This window comes from Typopeltis vanoorti, chromosome 17 (genome assembly GCF_054136105.1).
Source record: "Typopeltis vanoorti isolate ZY-2024b chromosome 17, IOZ_Tvanoo_1.0, whole genome shotgun sequence".
Classification (NCBI taxonomy): Eukaryota; Metazoa; Arthropoda; class Arachnida; order Uropygi; family Thelyphonidae; genus Typopeltis; species Typopeltis vanoorti.
In genome coordinates this window covers 105736815-105755432 of record NC_143565.1, presented here as the reverse complement: position 1 = coordinate 105755432, position 18618 = coordinate 105736815, and the positions used below count along the sequence as shown (strand labels likewise).

Sequence of the window (18618 nt, the reverse complement as noted above, 5' to 3'; positions counted from 1 at the left end):
CTTAATGCTCTGCATTTGGAAACTGAGACTAAGGCCGTTTGTAAAATGACCTACTATATTGACTTTGAAGAGATTGATGAAGATAGTATTGAGGAATTGATACACTTGCACATGGAGTTACTCAAACATCTTATGACACTAGAACAGCAGAATCTAAGTCCAGTTACAATGAGATAAAATCTTTTAAAACTGTCAATGAAGGAATTTGCCAGTGTTTTTCAAGAACCCAGATGATGTATCAAGTTGTTAATGAAGAAAAGAGATTCAGAGGAGTTCTACCATCACAAGAGAAGCAAATCCATGCTTTTAACTTCTGTAGAGAATTTTACAATGAGAAAAGGAAAGTATTGAGTTTTCTTTTCAGTACATTGACTTCAGTACATTTTCAGTAATGTTAAATTTGATAATATTTTATTATGAATTAAATGAATTTGTTTCAAAATTATACTTACATGTTACCTGAATTTTTGTGAATCAGGTAATATTTCTATAAAATCAGTCATGTTTAATTTACTCCATATTCCAATATACGATAACCATGAATGCCTACACATGTATGGTGTAAATTGAACATTCTTTTAATTCTTATAAGAATTATAAGAATGTTCTTCTGTGTTTATGTTGTGGAATTTGCTTTATTGCTCTTGCATTTCTACAAACACGCTAACTATCTTCATATTAAATAGTTTAATGATGAAAGCAGGTAGACTTCATCATTAAATTGTTGGCTATGTTGGCTGGCTGAGTGGTAGCTTCTTTGCAACAGGTGACAGGTAATTCTCATTGCTGAGTGCAAGTCAACTGCATTGCTTATTGGAGGTCTGAAGTAGTTTGACAAATTATACTGTTTTATCTCTAGAAAAAAGTTTCTTGATTATATCTTAGCTTGTCCATGGTATTAATGTGCTGTAGTTGTTTTCAGCCTTTTATGGATAGGATTAGTTATTAAGATTAAAAAAAAAAACTTGAAATACTCTGGTTTCTTTGAGATGGAATGCTTTTGAAAATAAAGCTAACATGATCTTTTGATGAGTTCATTGTTTTTCAGATTAGATTAGGTTTTCAGTTTCAGTTCTGATGTAGTGAGTACTGGAGTACTACATATAACAAAGTCCATTTCATGAGTATTTTTTTTATTTTCAAAACCATTAAGTATTGAAATATTGAAGAATGTCTCTCAACTGGTGGAGAGACATTCTTCTCAGAATAGTCAAGTAGATTTTCAAGGGATAAACCTGGTGTCAACAAGCATGCCTGCTGTAAAAGGATACTTCATAGTTGGAGGAAATGCCACTATACTTATCAGGTGGAAGATTGCTTCATCAACCAGTGTGAAGAGCACTGTTGAGGCAGTGTTGTTATAGCATGGAGACTGGATTGCTCTCTGTATGTGTAACATATCCAAGTATCCCCTCATTGTATGTTTCCCCTGCTCTTTTTTCTCTTCACCTTTGCAATACTGATATGAAAGTAAACCTTAAATAAATAGTGTCACTGTGGTAAATACATCCCTTAAATTCTTCTCAAAAATTTAAAAACTCAAAAAAACTTACAAATAAAAAAATTTCTTCCACGTTCACTTGACCAACATTTGTCATATAAATATCAACCTAAATTATGTACATCTTCACCTGCATACATCCAGACTTGATCTTCTGTTTTTTTGACTGAACCCCAAATCTCTTCTACAACAACCATAGCCCATCTTAACTGTATAAAATATAACCACATCTTGTATAATTCCTTCTGTCACAAGGGTGGTATTTATGCTTTTGTGCGATCCAGTATTTCTTGTCAGTGAATGCCTAAACTTGAATCTCTCCTTTTTGATTCTGTGTTGTTAAAGACTTATTTTCATGCCTTATTATGTCCCATTCATCTGCTGTTTGTTTACCTCAGTTCTGAAAAGCATTGTGACCTCTTTAACTTCTTGTCTGAAAAGCTCATTTCATGCACTCAAAATTCCCTAACAGCAAAGTCATATTCCTTGGTGACATTAATGTATACAATTCTAACTGACTCCCTTTTTCATGTTCCACTGTCCGAGTTGGAAGAGAAGCAGAGGTAATTTGCTGTAAGTAACAATTTAAAACAAATTTCTCCTGACCAAGAGGTAATTCGATTGACTTGGATGAACTTGGCATGTTGCAGTGCCAAACTACAGGAGGAACAACCTCCTGTAGTTAAGCACTGCTACATGCCAAGTGGGAAGATCTCCAACTTTTACTCCTTTCCATGGTCAGACTATTGTTTCTGTTCTTCAGATCCAGATATTTATGATCTTGTTACAGAAATTATCCATGTTGGAGTGGTGGTTTCATTCCTTGTGCTGTTTAAATTCCTACCCTATATCCAAGTCATGGTTTTTCCAAAAAGTGTGAGCCTCTCAATACTTGCAAAATATCATAATTAAAAGAGCTAAGTCTAACTTTGATAGGACTAAATGTAGAAAACTTGTCATCTGTGCCAATATCAGCCATGCCTAGTCATCTCAAACATTGTGCTCTGCAGCAAAAGCTGTTGAACATAACTTTTGTCCATTTTCTGTCACCTCTTTCTTACATGTATGGTAGCATTGCAACATCATCTGAAGATAAGGCTGACCTTATCTTCAGGTGAGGCTGGCTTCCTGGCATCATTCTTCTCATCCAATCTCCTACATAGATGAAAAAGCAAATCACCTTCTTTTTCTGGAACATTACTTCTCATGCTTATCATGGCCTTTTACCAGAAAGAAGTTGGAAGAATCTTGAACAACCTGGTACCAACCTGATACCAAAAAAAGGCTTCTGGTCCTGATGGACTCTTACCAGCCATGCTCAAGAAATGCGTTCCTAAATTAACATCTGTTTTTATCATCTATTCACTCTATTATACTTGGCTGCATCGCCCTATAGTATGAAAGCAAGCCAATTCCACAAAAAAAGTGGTGTCTACTATCCAACTGTTGACCTATTACTCTCACCTCTTTGTTATTCAGAGTAATAGAGAGCATCAAGAGTCATCTTCTCTTACATCAGATAATTATCAACTTATTGACCCACCAGTATGGAGATCCACTGCAGCACCCACCAGTAGGCGCTGCAGTGGATCTCCTGCAGCACCTACCTTTGGATATGTGCCGTGGAAAAGTTTGAAGAAACCTGTACTGTTGCATTTGACACGTTCAATCCATATGAAAGGGTCTGGCATCAAGGGCTCCTTAGCTAACTGAGAGCAACTAGCTCCTTAGCTAGTTGCTCTCAGTTATTCACTATACATAATGGTGGAAGATGTTCTGTGTTCAGATTTTCCTATTATTGTAGGCTCTGTTATTTCACTCCCCCTTATATATATATATATATATATATATATATATATATAAATGACCTGCTGTCACCAACCTTAAACTCTATTCACAATTGTGCTGATGATAGCATTCTTCAATCATCCTATTTACATGATAAACTTTACAGTACTCAAACATCTTACAATAAGATCCCTAAATATTGACCTCTACGCCATCCCTCATTTGGCAACCACCTAGTCACCTTCAATGCTTCCAAAACAGTTTTGCATTTTATTACTAAAAAAAAGACCTCAATTCTTGAATACTACCTTTAATAGTACTCAACAGACAAAACCAAATCACTCTTCTTGGACTGTCTTACTCTTAGCATTTCCTGGCATAATCACATCGCTTCTATAGTATCGTCAGCTTCCAAAAAAATTGACTTTCACTCAAGATATTGCTTTTCTTTTCATTGCTTGCTGTGTGCAGATCTCAAATCCAAATGACCTTGGATTACTGCTCTTACACTTGGAGTTGGGCACCTAAGACTTCTCTAAAAATTCTTGATGTCATCAATTCATCAATTCCCAGGATTGATGATACTCTCTTGCATATTCTTTTCATCCACTGTCTGTTTCCCACACTCTTTGTCTTCTACAGATATTTCCACGAAGCAGAAATACATCCATTATGTGCCCCATTTCTGCTAAACTTACTGGAACTCAAAAAACAGATGCCCTACATCCTTAAAAAGTTGAACTGCTGATTTGCTAAACCTGCTATACCCAGTCATCTTTTATTCCTAGCTTTCCTTGCTTCTGTGAAAGACCCTTTCTGTGAAGTATTACCTGAGTACTATGACCTGTAGCTCTTTAAGAAGAATATCAACAGATTACTTTGGTCTTGACCCCAGCCTACACATGGCATTTATTTGTTATACATCATAGAACTTCTTTGGGAATGATATATAAAAGGCACTTCTTACTGTATTGATCCACCTAAATCTTGGTCTTCTTCTAGTTCTTTTTCCTGTAATCCTGACAAAAACTAATCTAAGCTGATATGGTGAACATATCAGCTTAGATTAGCTTTGTTTACACATTATACTTGGTTCACACATTATACATTATTCTTAATATGGTTTTTTATGTTCATGACATCTCTTCATTCCTCTAATTTTTCTTAGAACTCTCATATCTATGTCTTCTGTCTTTGATCAACTGTTTTATTTCTGACCCAGTTCTCTGATCCATAAGTTAAAATCAGTTTGAACCTTTTTCGTATATAGCTAGTTTAGTATTTTGACTAATTTAATTCTCTTATTCCATATAAATTTATTCATTTGACTCCCTAACATACCAGCTTTGCCAATTCTGTTGTCTATTTCCATGTTTAGTTTGCCATCTTTGCCCAAACTTTCCTAAATAGCTGAAATGTTTTACATATTCTATAGGTTCTTTATTCAGGATGTAGTTGATGCTCAGTATGCCTTCTCCTTTTTCACAGTCAAAAGTAGCGAACTGAGTTGAACATCTCCAGTTTTGATATTAGGCCTACTGCCACTTTCCATAATGCAATTCATATAAATTATGAAACAATGGAGATAATGTGCACCCTTGTGTCACACCTGATTTATCAAACCGCCTTAATGATCTTTCTATACCCTCTTCAATTCTAATACCTTCTATAATACCTTTTATTCTTATACCTTCACTTCTTACAATGCATTGTATTAATCAATATAATGTAATGTTAACATCAAATATCTGTAGGATTTTGAAAAGCTTTTCTTTTGGTACTTTGTTATGTGCCAATTCTACATCTTCAGAACTCAAATACAGATCCTTGTTATATTCCCAGGATTTCTACTTATTGTCTTAAAGTGAAAATCTGATCTTCACTACCTCCACTTGGACTGAACCCAACTTGTTCATCTCAAGGTTTTGCTTCCATTGTTTTTCATAACCTCTTCTGTTCACATTCTGTTTTATTTCAGCTTTCATAGACGTACTGTGAGCCTTACAAATTCCAGTCATCTGGAATTTGATCCTGTAACGAGGCCATCAGAATTATGCAGTGTAACCACTGAAAAACTTTATAACCTCTATATTTGTGCATTTCTGGTCAAATATCATCCACCGCAGCTGCCTTTCCATATTTCAAGCTTTTTATGACTTTTTCTACATCAAGTATTGATATGTGCTTCTAATTGCATTCCTCCTGACTATTTTCTAACACTTTTCTGTGACTGACTGTTTTATTTAGTAATCTTTCGGAGTAAATACTCCAGCTACCTATAGGATCTTCAGTTTTTCATGTCACCTTTATTATCTCTGATTCCTTTTTCAGTACTCTATCCTCCATTTCTAAGCTTTCACAATAGCCTCCAGAACATTTTGGCCCTTTCCTGATATTTATCTTCTGTATTCTTATCAGTCTTCCCATGTCTTATTTAGGTGCTTTAATATTGCTTTGCTTTCTTACATTTTTCTCTGTATTCTCTCACAACACATGTTGATTTACTTGCTAGAAATTTTCAATATGCTTTCTTCTTTCCCACGATTGCTCCTTTAACTAACTCAGTGCACCATGAAGCTCTGATTTTTGTATCCTTGCAGACAGCTTTACCGCATTCTTTCTTGACTGAATAAGTCAATGCTTTCTTTGACAATAGGGCTCTGAGATTTGATTTTTGGTTTCAGGCTCTTTCATTTCTTCTTGAATAATATTTGTATATTTGAGTCTATAATTAATCTCTGAAAACAACACAACATGGCTTTGATTCATTTCAAAACTTTCTTATAAACATTTTTCTTTTCAATGTGATATTCATTTTTATCCTGCTCAAAACTAAATGACGATCACTTCCTTTTTCAGATTTGCTGTATATCCTTGTCAGCATGAAGATATCACTATCAACAATAACATAGCCAATGAGATGAGACTTATTTCTTGTCTTCTGTCCATGTGAATTTGTATACTTCTTTATGCTAGAACATGGTATCAGTAATGACTAATTTGTCTTCAGAACAATAATCCAACAGGTACTTACTATTATTTTTAATTAAATCTTTTCTCCAATTTATCTTGAAAAAGTTCTGTGTTTATTTCCTACTCTGCTGTTAAGATCTTCAACAAGGACCAGATTTTCATTTTTCTTTATATGCTGCTTTTCTAATGACTTGCAGGATTCCTTCACTTCTTCCTTAGTTGAACCTTCATTGGGACAAATTAGTCTCATTGTCCATATCACTATTTTGATGATTGCTCACAACTCCACTTGCTATTTGCCAGCCTTTCAAGAAGCTTGTGTTTAGTGTTGAATACTATAGTAGTTATTCCTTCCTTTCCCTGATCATTCCTGAATATAACATTTTGCAATGGTTATTTTAAAGAATGTCACCTGCTATTGTCTTCTTTCTTTTGGCCAACATGACACCAGTTATGTCGTTTCCAGGTAGCATCCCAGCCAGCCTGAAATTCAATCTTTTTTGTTCTTTGGTTTAAGCCAAAATTCAGTTTGGTCAGCTATGTCTCAAACTGTTATCTCATTCCTCGTTCATTTGGTATAGAGAAGGTGAGGATTGAGCATTGTCAGAAGTCCCAGTCTGGTCTGTTCTCCACATTCTTTAAAATGCTATGTGGAAGTGTCCTCCAGTTATCTTGCTTTGATCCTAAGCAGACCAAAAATCTTTAATCTTGAATTTTGAATATAACTTGTCTAAATACAGTAATCTTTCTTTATATAGTATCTTATGTATATTTATTCTTGACACTTTTTGGTAATACAGAATCTGCTAGCATTATGGAAGTTGGATAATTGCATTCCTACACAGATGTCTCCAGTATATTGGGATGTTGAAGAAGTTCTTGATAATCTTCCAGTACTGATTTGAACAATTTGAACAATATTTCTTATTTGGGATCTTCATTTAAAAAATATAAATAAATAAAATAAAATAAACTTGGTTTGTAGAATTTATTTTATTCTGTAGTTTTATACCATATAATAAAGTGTTTCCAGCTTGAAGTTTTAAAATTTGAGTTCAGAAATTGCATTTCTCTAATCTTTTGTTATTTTTATAATTAATTTTCAAAAGACTGGAGCGTTTGGATCATTTGGCTCAGAAATTCAAGCACAAAGCAGATATTCATGAGGAATGGACCAAAGGAAAAGAGGAGATGCTCCAGAGTCAAGACTTTAGAAAGTGTAGACTTAATGAACTTAAGGTCTGTTTCTATTTGTTTTATTTATAAAGAATTCTTTATAACCAGTATGTATTAATTTTAAAATTTTAATTTTAGTGATAATGTTGGACCTTTACAAATCATGCCACTCTTACCTTTTTTTTTTTTTTTTTTGTATTATAACTGATTAGCAAGCTTAAGGTTGTTGGAGCAACCCTTTAATGTTGATTCCCTTTAATCTAATTTAAATTTAACAGAAGAATATTGAAATACTGGTTTTATTGTAGTTTTCCTTTCTACTGTAAATAATTTCAGAAATGATATCATAAAAATATTTTGATAAGAATAGATTATGAATGCTTCCTTTATTATATACAGCCCATTATTAGGCATCCACCTGGATAGTGAATGAATGAGGAAGACTGATAATATGGGATTTAGCTGATCAAATTCTATTCTGTATTGACACAGAATAATGATATAGCATGATGAAATGGCATGCTGGCTGGAGCATCACCCAGTTAAACAAGACCACTGCTCTTGTCAGGGAACCAGGGTGAACACTGAAACGTCAACTTTTGTAACAAACAAACTCGGCATCAGCAGCACTGAAGATAACTATCGGCATAAGAAGCATTAAACAGAAAAGAAGTTGCAAAAGAATTAGAAGCACTATATTGACAATACTGTTTAGTAAGATGAAGACAAAAATAAGTAATATTTGCTAAATGATATATTACACATATTAGGTAAGTGTTCAAAGAAAGAAATGAATAGTTATAGCAGGAATGATTTCTTTATTATATACATAATTATGGATGTAAAAGAGTTCCAGAAATATTTAAAAGGTTGTTTAAGAGTGAAATAAGAGTTCCTAGCAATAAATCAGCATGCACTCTGAGAGAATATAGAGAAAAATGTAAGTAAGTGAAGCCTTGTGTAAAACTAACTAAAGAAATGTCATGGGGAAGAATTTAGTAAGTCTACAAGATAAATATCAGGCAGGTGGCAAAATGTTCTGGAAACTATTGAAAAAGCGCTTTAAAAATGGAGGAAAGAGCATACTGCAAAATGAATCAAATGATAAAAATGGCATGAAAACTGAAGACAAAGATATTTTAGATATATGGAGTAATTAGTTTGAAACAGAACAGTGATAGAAAATATTCAAGGGGAATGTAATCAGGAATACATGTCAATGCTTGAAGTGGAAAAGCAGCTGGAGCAAATGACATTTGACCTGAATTGCTGAAATATGTAGGTAAAAGTTTTACAGTGGTAGTACAGCATAATTCATGCCTGCTCGGAGAGTCAAATCCCTATTAAATGGAGTAGTTCTCATAGTACCTGTCTATAAAAGGATATAAAACTTAATATGATAATTATACAGGAAATTCTATACTGAGTATTAAGATTTATGCAAGCATACTTGAGAAGAAGCTAAGATTTATTGAAGGGAAACTTCAAGCATGGTTCAGATGATATAGGGGTTGTCAGGGTCATATTTTCACTTCAGCACAAATAGTTGAGAAATCATGGGAATATAGCAGGGATCTGTATTTAAGTTTTGTAAATCTGGAAAAGGCAATATGACAAAGTGCCAAGAGAACAGCTTTCAAAGGGCTAGAGTTACATGGCTTAAGTGAGACATTATATGAAGCAGTACATAGTCTATATTTCAGTTGTACATCAGGCAGTTACATTCAAAGGAGGTACAGGAATATGTTAAAATGATGAAGGGTAAATGTCATTAGGCCTGATTTCAAAATTGGAGAGGTTAAGCTCATGATTGGAGTACAGCTCTCATAAAACCCATGTAAAGAGAAAAAATAAAACTAAATGTGAGAATTACTGTGGAATTTGCTTATTGAGTGTTTCATGTAATATTTATGCCAGAATATTTGAGAAGAGGCTAAGAAAACTGTGAGAAACTTGAAGAACGAGAAGTTAGATTGATATTCAGGCCAAATAATTTGTCAAGATCGAAATTTCAGTTTTCAATAAACATATGAGAAATTGTGGGAATATAACAAGGGTCTGTATTTGAGTCTTGTTTAGATCTGAAAACTGTGTGTGTGTGTGTGTATCAGTGCACCAAAAACAGTGTTCAAAATGCTACAATTATATAGTGTAAATGGTACATTATATCATGCAATATGTAGTTGTATTTGAGTGTAAAACAGCAGTTAGAATTAAAGGAGGTATAGGAACATGATTTGATGTTATATCAGGTGTGAGACAATACTGTACATTATCTCCGCTGTTTTTCATCATTTATGTGAATGTATTAGGAAGGAAAAAATGTTATTAAGCCTGATATTAAAATTCTAAATGTTAATCTCAGTTCTTTATTTGATACAGATTGATGTTATACTCTTAAATAAATCTAGTACAAGAGTGTAAAATTCCCTAATTAAATTGAATAAGTGCTGTAGAAATTTGGTATGAAAATCCATAATAAAGACAGACCATGAAAATAGGCAGGAACATTTCAACTATTTTAGGCACAATTTTTAGTGAAGATGGCAAATTAAATTTTGAAATAGACAATAGAATCAGCAAAGCTTATATGGTAGGAGTCAACTGAATAAGTTTATATGGAGAAAGAAATATTATCAAAACACTGAACTAATTATACACAAGATAGTGTTGAAACCAATTTTAACTTATGAAATATCATGATGTAAACAGAATTGAAGAGGAAAGGTTAGCAGAACAAGTGTTTGTTTGTTGCCAGGATGACAGGAAGAGGAACCAGAGAAATACCAAGAACTAGGTGGAGTGATACAGTTAGAAGTTCCTTGGAAGACCAAAGTCAATGATTGTATAATATTGAAGTCCTGACAGATAACAGATTAATCTGGATGAAAATTGTAAATATTAAGTTAGTAATACATTATAATATCCTGTACTACTCCCTGAGGGTGCATTAAGAATTTGATTATAATGATGATGATGATTTAGTTTTATTACATAGGCAAAGTGGACACTAGATCCAATGTTATTTCAAAGCTGAATGTTTGTAGAAACTATAAAAGTTTCGTAAGTTGCTTATGAGAGCTTATGAGAATACAATCCTTGGTATCCCTGAGTTGCCTTAGCTTGCACTAATTAAAAGAACGGAGTGCTGCTCAAGCGTCCATATATTCATCTTTTTATTAGTGCATTTGATAAAGGTTTCACTGATCTGACAGCTGTTTCAAATTTGTAGGTTCTCTTCAGAGACCAAGCAGAAGAAAGCCCTAAGAGAACAAAAACTCTTGTTCACTACTAAGGAAATCGAAATGTCAGAGAAATATATTTTTTGTAAGTGAACTCTTGATCAATGTCTAAAAGTAATAAAAAAAAATAAAAGTAAATTAAAAGTGATGTAGTAATTGTAATTACTACATTACTTTTACAATTACTACACCAATTTTGAAATAATATTGGATCCAATATCCACTTTGCCTATGTAATTTTACATAGCCGAAATCAAGCCTTATAGCTCTTCCTTTAGTAAAGTGACTTAGTTTGTCTGTGGTCCTTCAAATGGCTTTACTAAGGAAGAAATCAATGAGTTTTTTATGAGTGATTAGGGAAAGTGTCCCATATAAAAGAAAAGGAAAAAAAACCTCTTGAGGTCTAAACAGCAGGGCAGGAAATGAATCAGAGTACCAAAAATTTTTATGAAAATTTGGTGAAGACAAAGGATAAAGTTGCTAATAATGGAAGGTGGCGCTGGATTTCTGTTGTGTTCATGTACTATTCATCTAATGTCATGTTCTAATATTAATATATGTGCTAATTCGCATGGAGAGAAGATGGAGAAACAAGAAAAGTTTCATTGACTGTTTTTGTTGATAGTGATGTCTTCATGCTGTTTATGCATACCTGAATATACAGAGGATCAGAAATAAGAAGTGATCACTGTTTAATTTTTTGTGTAGAATAAAAAACGAATATAATATTGAAAAGAAAAATATATATAAACATTTTAAAAAGAAAGTTGAACAGTTTTCAAATGTGAACTCCTGACTGAAATATAACAATAGTATTAGAGGAGGGAAACAATGAAAGTTTGAAAGCCGGAACGACTCCTTGGATAATCAGGTTGTCTTATATAATAGTCTTGTTATATTAGAAAATTAATGAGGAAGTATGCATGCTAAGAAATTTTTAATTTTATCTCAAATATTTGTAGGATTTCTTCAGTCTAAGACAATGTAAATAAGTTTTGTAATAGAGGAGTCACTTTAACTTGCACTCAAGAGGTACAAGAACCTCTATAGCATATTAGCACAGTGTTTGGGGGTGCAGGGAATGATTGAGAAAGATGAAATCTATTGACATTTTTCTTGAAGAACTGGGAGCTGTAGTTGGGGAAATACATGAGGAAGGCTGCTTCAGAGGACAAGTAGATGGAGTAACTGAAGACGAGAAGAAACTGGTTTGATTTGTGCACTACTGAAAAGGAATGCTGCGTAGCTAACTGTCCTACTTTTAACAGGGTCAAAAGGAAGTGGAGGAATGATGTTTTCCAGTTAACTTAAGTAGTGACTATGGATGTTCCTGTAAAAGAGACAGAGTTGAAACAGTGCTTCTGTGAGATAGAAGTTGAAATGAGTCTATGAGCTAATTGATCTCTTCTGGACAACATAAGGAATTTTTAGACAAGTTTTAGGTGTGCCATTCCAAATATGTGAAGAGTATTCTAAAGACGCATGAATTTGGGATTTGTATAGGTTTAGTAGTTGAGTGGGTGGAAAATAGCATCTTGAACAGAAAAGAATGCGTTAAGGTCAAAGCTATATAAACATTTCCATATATCCTGTAAATAACTTCTAGATGAATACAAATGTTTCATGGTTTAGCAGTTCTTCAGTTAATTTTCAGTATTGAGACCATATGCTTCTAAACATACAGCAGGTTTAATAAAACAAACAATACAACTCCAAAAAGTTTCATAAGTTGTTGGATTTGAATCATCAGGGTACCAAAACTTATATAAAAAAAGACTAAAAAAATAATTACACATAGTAGATATTAGGTGCTGAGATGGGCTGGCAGGAGATCAATCTCTAGAAATGGAGATGTGGAAAATATTATGGTCAGAACCAAGAGTAGAACAGACATCTGCAATGTATTTGGAGGGAAAGCTGGTCAAAGGATCCAGAGTGTTGAAAGAATGATGAGGATTGTCTTGCGTTCTGGTTGATTAGTAGGTAGGTTAATTTCTGCATTAGATCATGACTTGCAAACAATTTGGCTTCCCTTACAGCTTGCTCTGTGAGTTAGAAAAGGAGAGCAGTTTTAGCTATGAATGTTAGTCTACTAGGAAGATAATATCACAATTTATGTAATTAGACTGTATAAAATCAACTTTTAGAGTGAAGCAACATAGTTGTCTAAATTAGTAGAGCAGTAAAGGCTGTGAATGAAAGCTCCAGAAAACATTAAAAAGCAAAGATTTTTTGAGTTTCTAACCTTTGCCAAGGAATGTTTGATCTGACAAAAGTGCATGTTCTTCATCTTTTACAGAAGGTGTCCTGCAAGATTTATTTGGAATGGCTGAGGTGGTCGGTAGTCAGGAAGGAGGACAATTGCGGTGGAGCAGATAAGGGATGCCAATTTCTTATATGGTTTGTAACAGGTCATATTTCTTTAGGATTTTGGTTAACTTTTGGAAAGATTTTAGATTTTGGAAAAGTTAACCAAAATCCTAAAGAAATATGACCTGTTACAAACCATATAAAAAAACTGGCATCCCTTATCTGTTCCACCAAAGACCAGCCACTTCCCCTAGACCTGCCTGGAGTAATACCAGGTCTCCTGCAGCTGTAAACTGTCCTACTATGACCAAACAGGCAGGACAGCTAATATCAGGATATCTGAACAAAGACTACATCCAGTTTCACCAATATAGCCATTCTGGGCTTACAGACCATGCTCTGGATACTCTCCAAAGAATACGATGGAAGAAAGCCACTTTACTACACCGCAGCAAATATAAATACAAAAGATTGTTCATGGAATCAGGCTCAACGCTAAAAAAACTTCCCAAATTTCAACAAATTTGGGTGCATGAGACTGTCCCATGCACCCAAGCTTGCATCATGAGACCATCAGCCCAACAGCCAAGGCAATCCAATTTAGCCCACTATGGGACATCTTTAGGACTCTAGGAACAACGTTAGTTATTCTGCTCAGCCTCATTTGCTCATTGTTAGTGCCTGCGTGTACTAACATTGAAGATGGCAATGTAACATTGCCGAAATATAGGAAGTATTGATTAAAGTTTTCTTTTAATTAATATTTAGTATACATTATAATTTCCTGAAATAATTTAATAGTCATGTGTTACCAACATATAAGCTTATATACAAGAATTATTAAAATAAGTTATGCAGTTTTGATTAGGAGGGGGGGGGGCATCAGATCAAGGTTTGGTGAAGTGGATGAGGAAGTGTGATGAAGTTTTGGCTTTTTGGGATATATTTTAGTTATTTTTTGCAATTTATTGTTTGTTTTTTTGTGGGAGTTTTTTACATCTGCTATGACACTTGCATTTGTTTGATTATTTTTCATGGTAGAGCTAATGCAGAAAACTTAGAGCAAGTTCACAGCTGAATTGAGGTACTTGTGCATATTACTCCCACACAGGTAGTGCCCAGGCTGCAATCCAAGTAAGGCCTCACCAATGCACCTGCACACTGTTAGCAGTAGGATTTTTCACCAGCTGATTGGAAAGCTTACAGCAGATGTTGCCATTGTACTCTGTACAGGAATTTGATGATAATAAATGAATCATAAGAATATTCTATTTTCATTAATACGGATTATACTGACTACAAACAACTTTTGTTCTTAGGCTTTGAAAAAGAAGCATGAAGCTTTTGAAAGTGATCTTGCTGCTCATCAAGATAGAGTAGAACAAATAGCTGCTATTGCTCAAGAACTGAAGTAAGTTTTAATTTTGATTCAGTAATTTACTATATATAAATTTAATATCATTTAATATTATTCAATTCACTTATCATATTCACACATAGTGCTATAATTTGTTGAAAAACACAGCACTACACCCCTATGTTGGGCCTTGGCTTCCCATTTTTGGGTTTCATAACTCACTACAAGGTAGGGTCATTATCTCCCACGCTCAACCATGTGTAATTGTCTGTGAAGCGTTGTGTTCTTAAGACAGGTTTGCCTGCTTTGCAGGTGGAAAAACCCCAGATAAACTGGGGAGGAAAACCCTACAGTCCACGCCCAAGAACGGCTAACTTGGCTATGTCTGAGAATGATCCTTAGCTCCTCACATCAGTGACGAGAATCGAACACAGGACATGCCTTTCCCAGGCATATGGTTGTGGAGCTTAACCACTCGGCTAACCTGTGGACACTGAGTAGCAGAATAAAAGCCATAAATCATCTGTTTAGGTGAGCACAAAATAAATTGTCAGTTGACTCATGTAAAGCGAAGGATATACACCAATAAGGACAAATATTTTGACTGCTTAAGGGTCAAAGGTAGATTAATAGGAAGAGACCACATACCCTGCAAGAAATAAGAACTATCTATCTACCTGGATACTGAACAAATGAGGATGGACTGGACTTAGCATTAAATATTGTCTTAACCCACACACATACAAATATAATGACACAACAAAACTCCTTAATGACAGTAAGTCTCTCACAAAGTGATCCAGGCATATTTCTAAATGAGAAAAGCAATTACTTATTTCTATGTATTATTCCACAGGAGATTCTACTAAGGAAGAAGTAGAATCTTTTTTTTTTTAATCATAAGACAGCTGATAAAAAGAAAAAGCTTGATCTAAAAACAGAGTTGGAAATGAATACCAGACAAGAGTTGTTTTAGAAAAATTTGGAGGAAAGAAAAAGCTAATAATAATGTTGAGTACCTACTAGATTTCATGTTTGAAACATGAATTGGTCATTATTTATACTATGCTCCAACATAAAGATGCACATAAATTCTTGATATTATTCATCTTCAGACTGTTTATTATATAAGAGTATGCACACACGCATGGGAGGATTTGAAATAGGAAGCCATTTAGTTTTAAGTATGATAAAAGTGAGTATTTGATTGAAAAGAAAAATAGGTTAAAAAAAAAAAGTCTTAAGAAGAATCAGCTGATTGTTTTCAGAGGTAACTATATGAGGGTGTGCTGAAAGGTTGTGATAATCACCATGAAGGAACTGAGATATATCCTTATGATATTGTAGATTAGGTTTAGTATTTGTGATTATGATGCATAGGCATATTTTATATGAGTGATATGAGTCATTTATTGCCTCTATTGTGTTATTAATAACATCTGTAAAGAGGTTAAAAAGTAGGGGCAGTGTCACGCCCCTCTTCTTCACATGTGATAGCTGTGTATTGATATATCATATTATACCATTGCTTTAGTGTTATGATAATATATGCAGTTAATATTCTAAGTATTTCATAATCTGTCTATTATACAGGATGTATTGTAATTTTTTTCTGTTAACCGCTGTACCACAGCCTTGATGTGTTTACAAGTCAGTAAATACATGGATATGAAGTGTCCATTGAAATTAAAGTAGCATTTGGATACCATTAAAATAACATGGATATGAAGAAAATTATTTGATATATTTCATCCATATGGAAAGTTAGCAGTGTTGAATGCTTGTGTGAAGTCATCAAAAAAGTACTATTGCTGTGTAGAATAAACATCTGGTCAATAGTGGCTCTATTTTTTCTAAATCCAGCTTGTTTTTTTTTATGGATTGTTCATATATTCTGGTTATTGGATTTTGCAGAATTCTAATAAAAATTTTATATATGTTACAGAGTATGTTTGTTATTGGTCAGTAATTCTTGAAAGATCAGATAGCAGATAAAAGATCTAATCTTTCTTATGAACTAAGATTATTTTATGAGTTAGCTAGTTATTGAATCATACCAGAATAATGATCATCATCATCAAATTCCTGCCATGTACCCTCAAGGGGTGTACAGGATATGATAGTACTACATGAAAAATTTACATCATTACTAACTTCCTATCTACAATTTTCCTCCAAATCAGTCTGTTACTTGTCAAGACATCAACATTATCAGATGTTATATTTCTATCGTCTAAGGCACTTTGTACCGTATCAATCCGTCTATATCTTGGTCTTCCTCTGGGTCATTTTCCTGCAAACTTGGCAGAGAACACTTGTTTTGCTAATCTTTCCTCGCCCATTCTGTTTAAGTGACCATACCACCTGAGATTAGCTCTGCTAATGCGTTCCTGGATGCTGACAATGTCAAGTTCTTTCGTAATATAAACGTTTTTAATATGATATCGCCATTGATGCCATCTGTTCACGCCTCTAATCTTTCTCAGGATCTCATATCTGCGGTCTCTAGTCTTTGGTCAAGTGTTTTACTTCTGACCCACTCTCAGATCCATACGTTAAAACTGGTTTGAACACTGTTTTGTATACAGCTAATTTAGTGTTCTGATTAACTTCTCTCATATTCCATGTGAATTTATTCAATTGACATCCTACCATACCAGCTTTGTTGATTCTGTTTTCTATTTCCATATTTAATTTACCATCTTCACTAAAAATCGTTTGTACTTGTTTCACAGGTTCTCCATTCACAACGCATGACATTTTCAGCTATTCTGCCTATTTTCATTGTCTTTGTCTTTTTATTGCTGATCTTCGTACCATATCTATTACAACAGTTATTCACTTTAGTCAGGGAAGCGTGCAGATTGTAGCAGATTTGTTTAGAATTATAACATCGTCTGCATAAAGCAAAGAGCTGACATTAACATCTACAATTTTGATATCAGGTTTAATATCACTTTCCTTCATAATATGATCCATATAGATAATGAATAAAAGAGGAGATAATGTACATCCTTGTCACCAGATTTAACATTAAACCATCTTCCTGGACTTCTTTCAATTCTAAGTGCTGACTTACAACTCAAATAAAGACTAAGTATTGCTTGATATAATGCGCCATTGATACCATATAACTGTAACTTATTGAATAGCTTCTCTCTTGTCACCTTGTCATATGTTCCAGATCAACAAAACTTATACAGATCTTTGTTATATTCCCATGCTTTCTCAACTATTTGTTGTAAAGTGAAGATCTGATCCTGATAGCCTCTATTTGGCCTGAATCCAGCTTGTTCTTCACCAAGCTTTTCTTCCACAATTCTTCTCAACCGTTTCTCAAGTATACTAGCACTTGAGTGCTAGTATACTTGAGAAAGGAACACTCAGTTGGGATATACCTCTTTGACTGTATGCCTGTTGAGTGTTTTTTACCACTGTGCTATCACTATTTGTTTCATTTAGCAATTTTTTGAGGTAATTGCACCATACTTCAAGGATATCTTTTTCTCCTGTTTTCATGTCACCTTTATCATCTCTAATTCCTTTTACAGCACTCTTTCCTCCATTTCTGAGCTTCTTCAACAACCTCCAGAATATCTGCCACCTTCTTGATATTTATTTTCTATGTTCTTGCCAAAGTCCTCCCATGACTTTTGTTTAGCTAGTTTTACACAGTGTTTAGCATTCTTGCATTTGTCTCTGTATTCTCTGAAAGCACAAGCTGACTTATTTGCCAGGAACTTTTGATATGCTTTCTTCTTTTCCTTCACTGCCTCTTTAACTTCCTGTGTCCACCATGGAGTTCTGATTTTTCTATCCTTGCAGACAAATTCACCACATGCCTCTCTAGCTGAATCAATCAGGGGTTTCTGCAAGGCTTGCCACCAAATCTCCAAGGTTTGGTTCCTGTTCTCAAACTCTTTCATTTTTCCTTCAATAATCTTTGTGTATTTTAGTCTACAGTTCACATCTGAGAGCTGCTCAACTTTTATTCGCTTTAAAACTTTCTTACACATTATTCTTTTCAATATGAAATTCAATTTTATCCTGCTCAAGACTAAATAGTGATCACTTCCAATTTCAAATCCTCTGTACACTCTGGTGTCCTGCACCAGGGAGAAAACATCACTATCGACAATAACATAGTCAATGAGACTTTTCTTATTCCTTGCCTCTTCTCTCCATGTGAATTTGTGCACATTTTTATGTTGGAACATGGTGTTAGTAATAACCAGTCCATGTCCTGAGCAGAAATCCAATGGTAATTGCCA

The 18618-nt window shown here is 34.1% G+C and overlaps 1 protein-coding gene across 4 annotated transcripts in view; it reads left to right on the top strand.

Moving 5' to 3' along the window:
- Window positions 1–18618, top strand: part of Actn (alpha actinin) — a 339371-nt gene that overhangs the window by 213030 nt on the left and 107723 nt on the right. For all 4 annotated transcript variants that reach the window (XM_090407380.1, XM_090407381.1, XM_090407379.1 and 1 more), the window contains 2 exons: window positions 7372–7501; window positions 14310–14401. In XM_090407380.1, the coding sequence (XP_090263506.1) occupies window positions 7372–7501; window positions 14310–14401 (222 nt within the window). The remainder of the gene's footprint in view (window positions 1–7371; window positions 7502–14309; window positions 14402–18618) is intronic.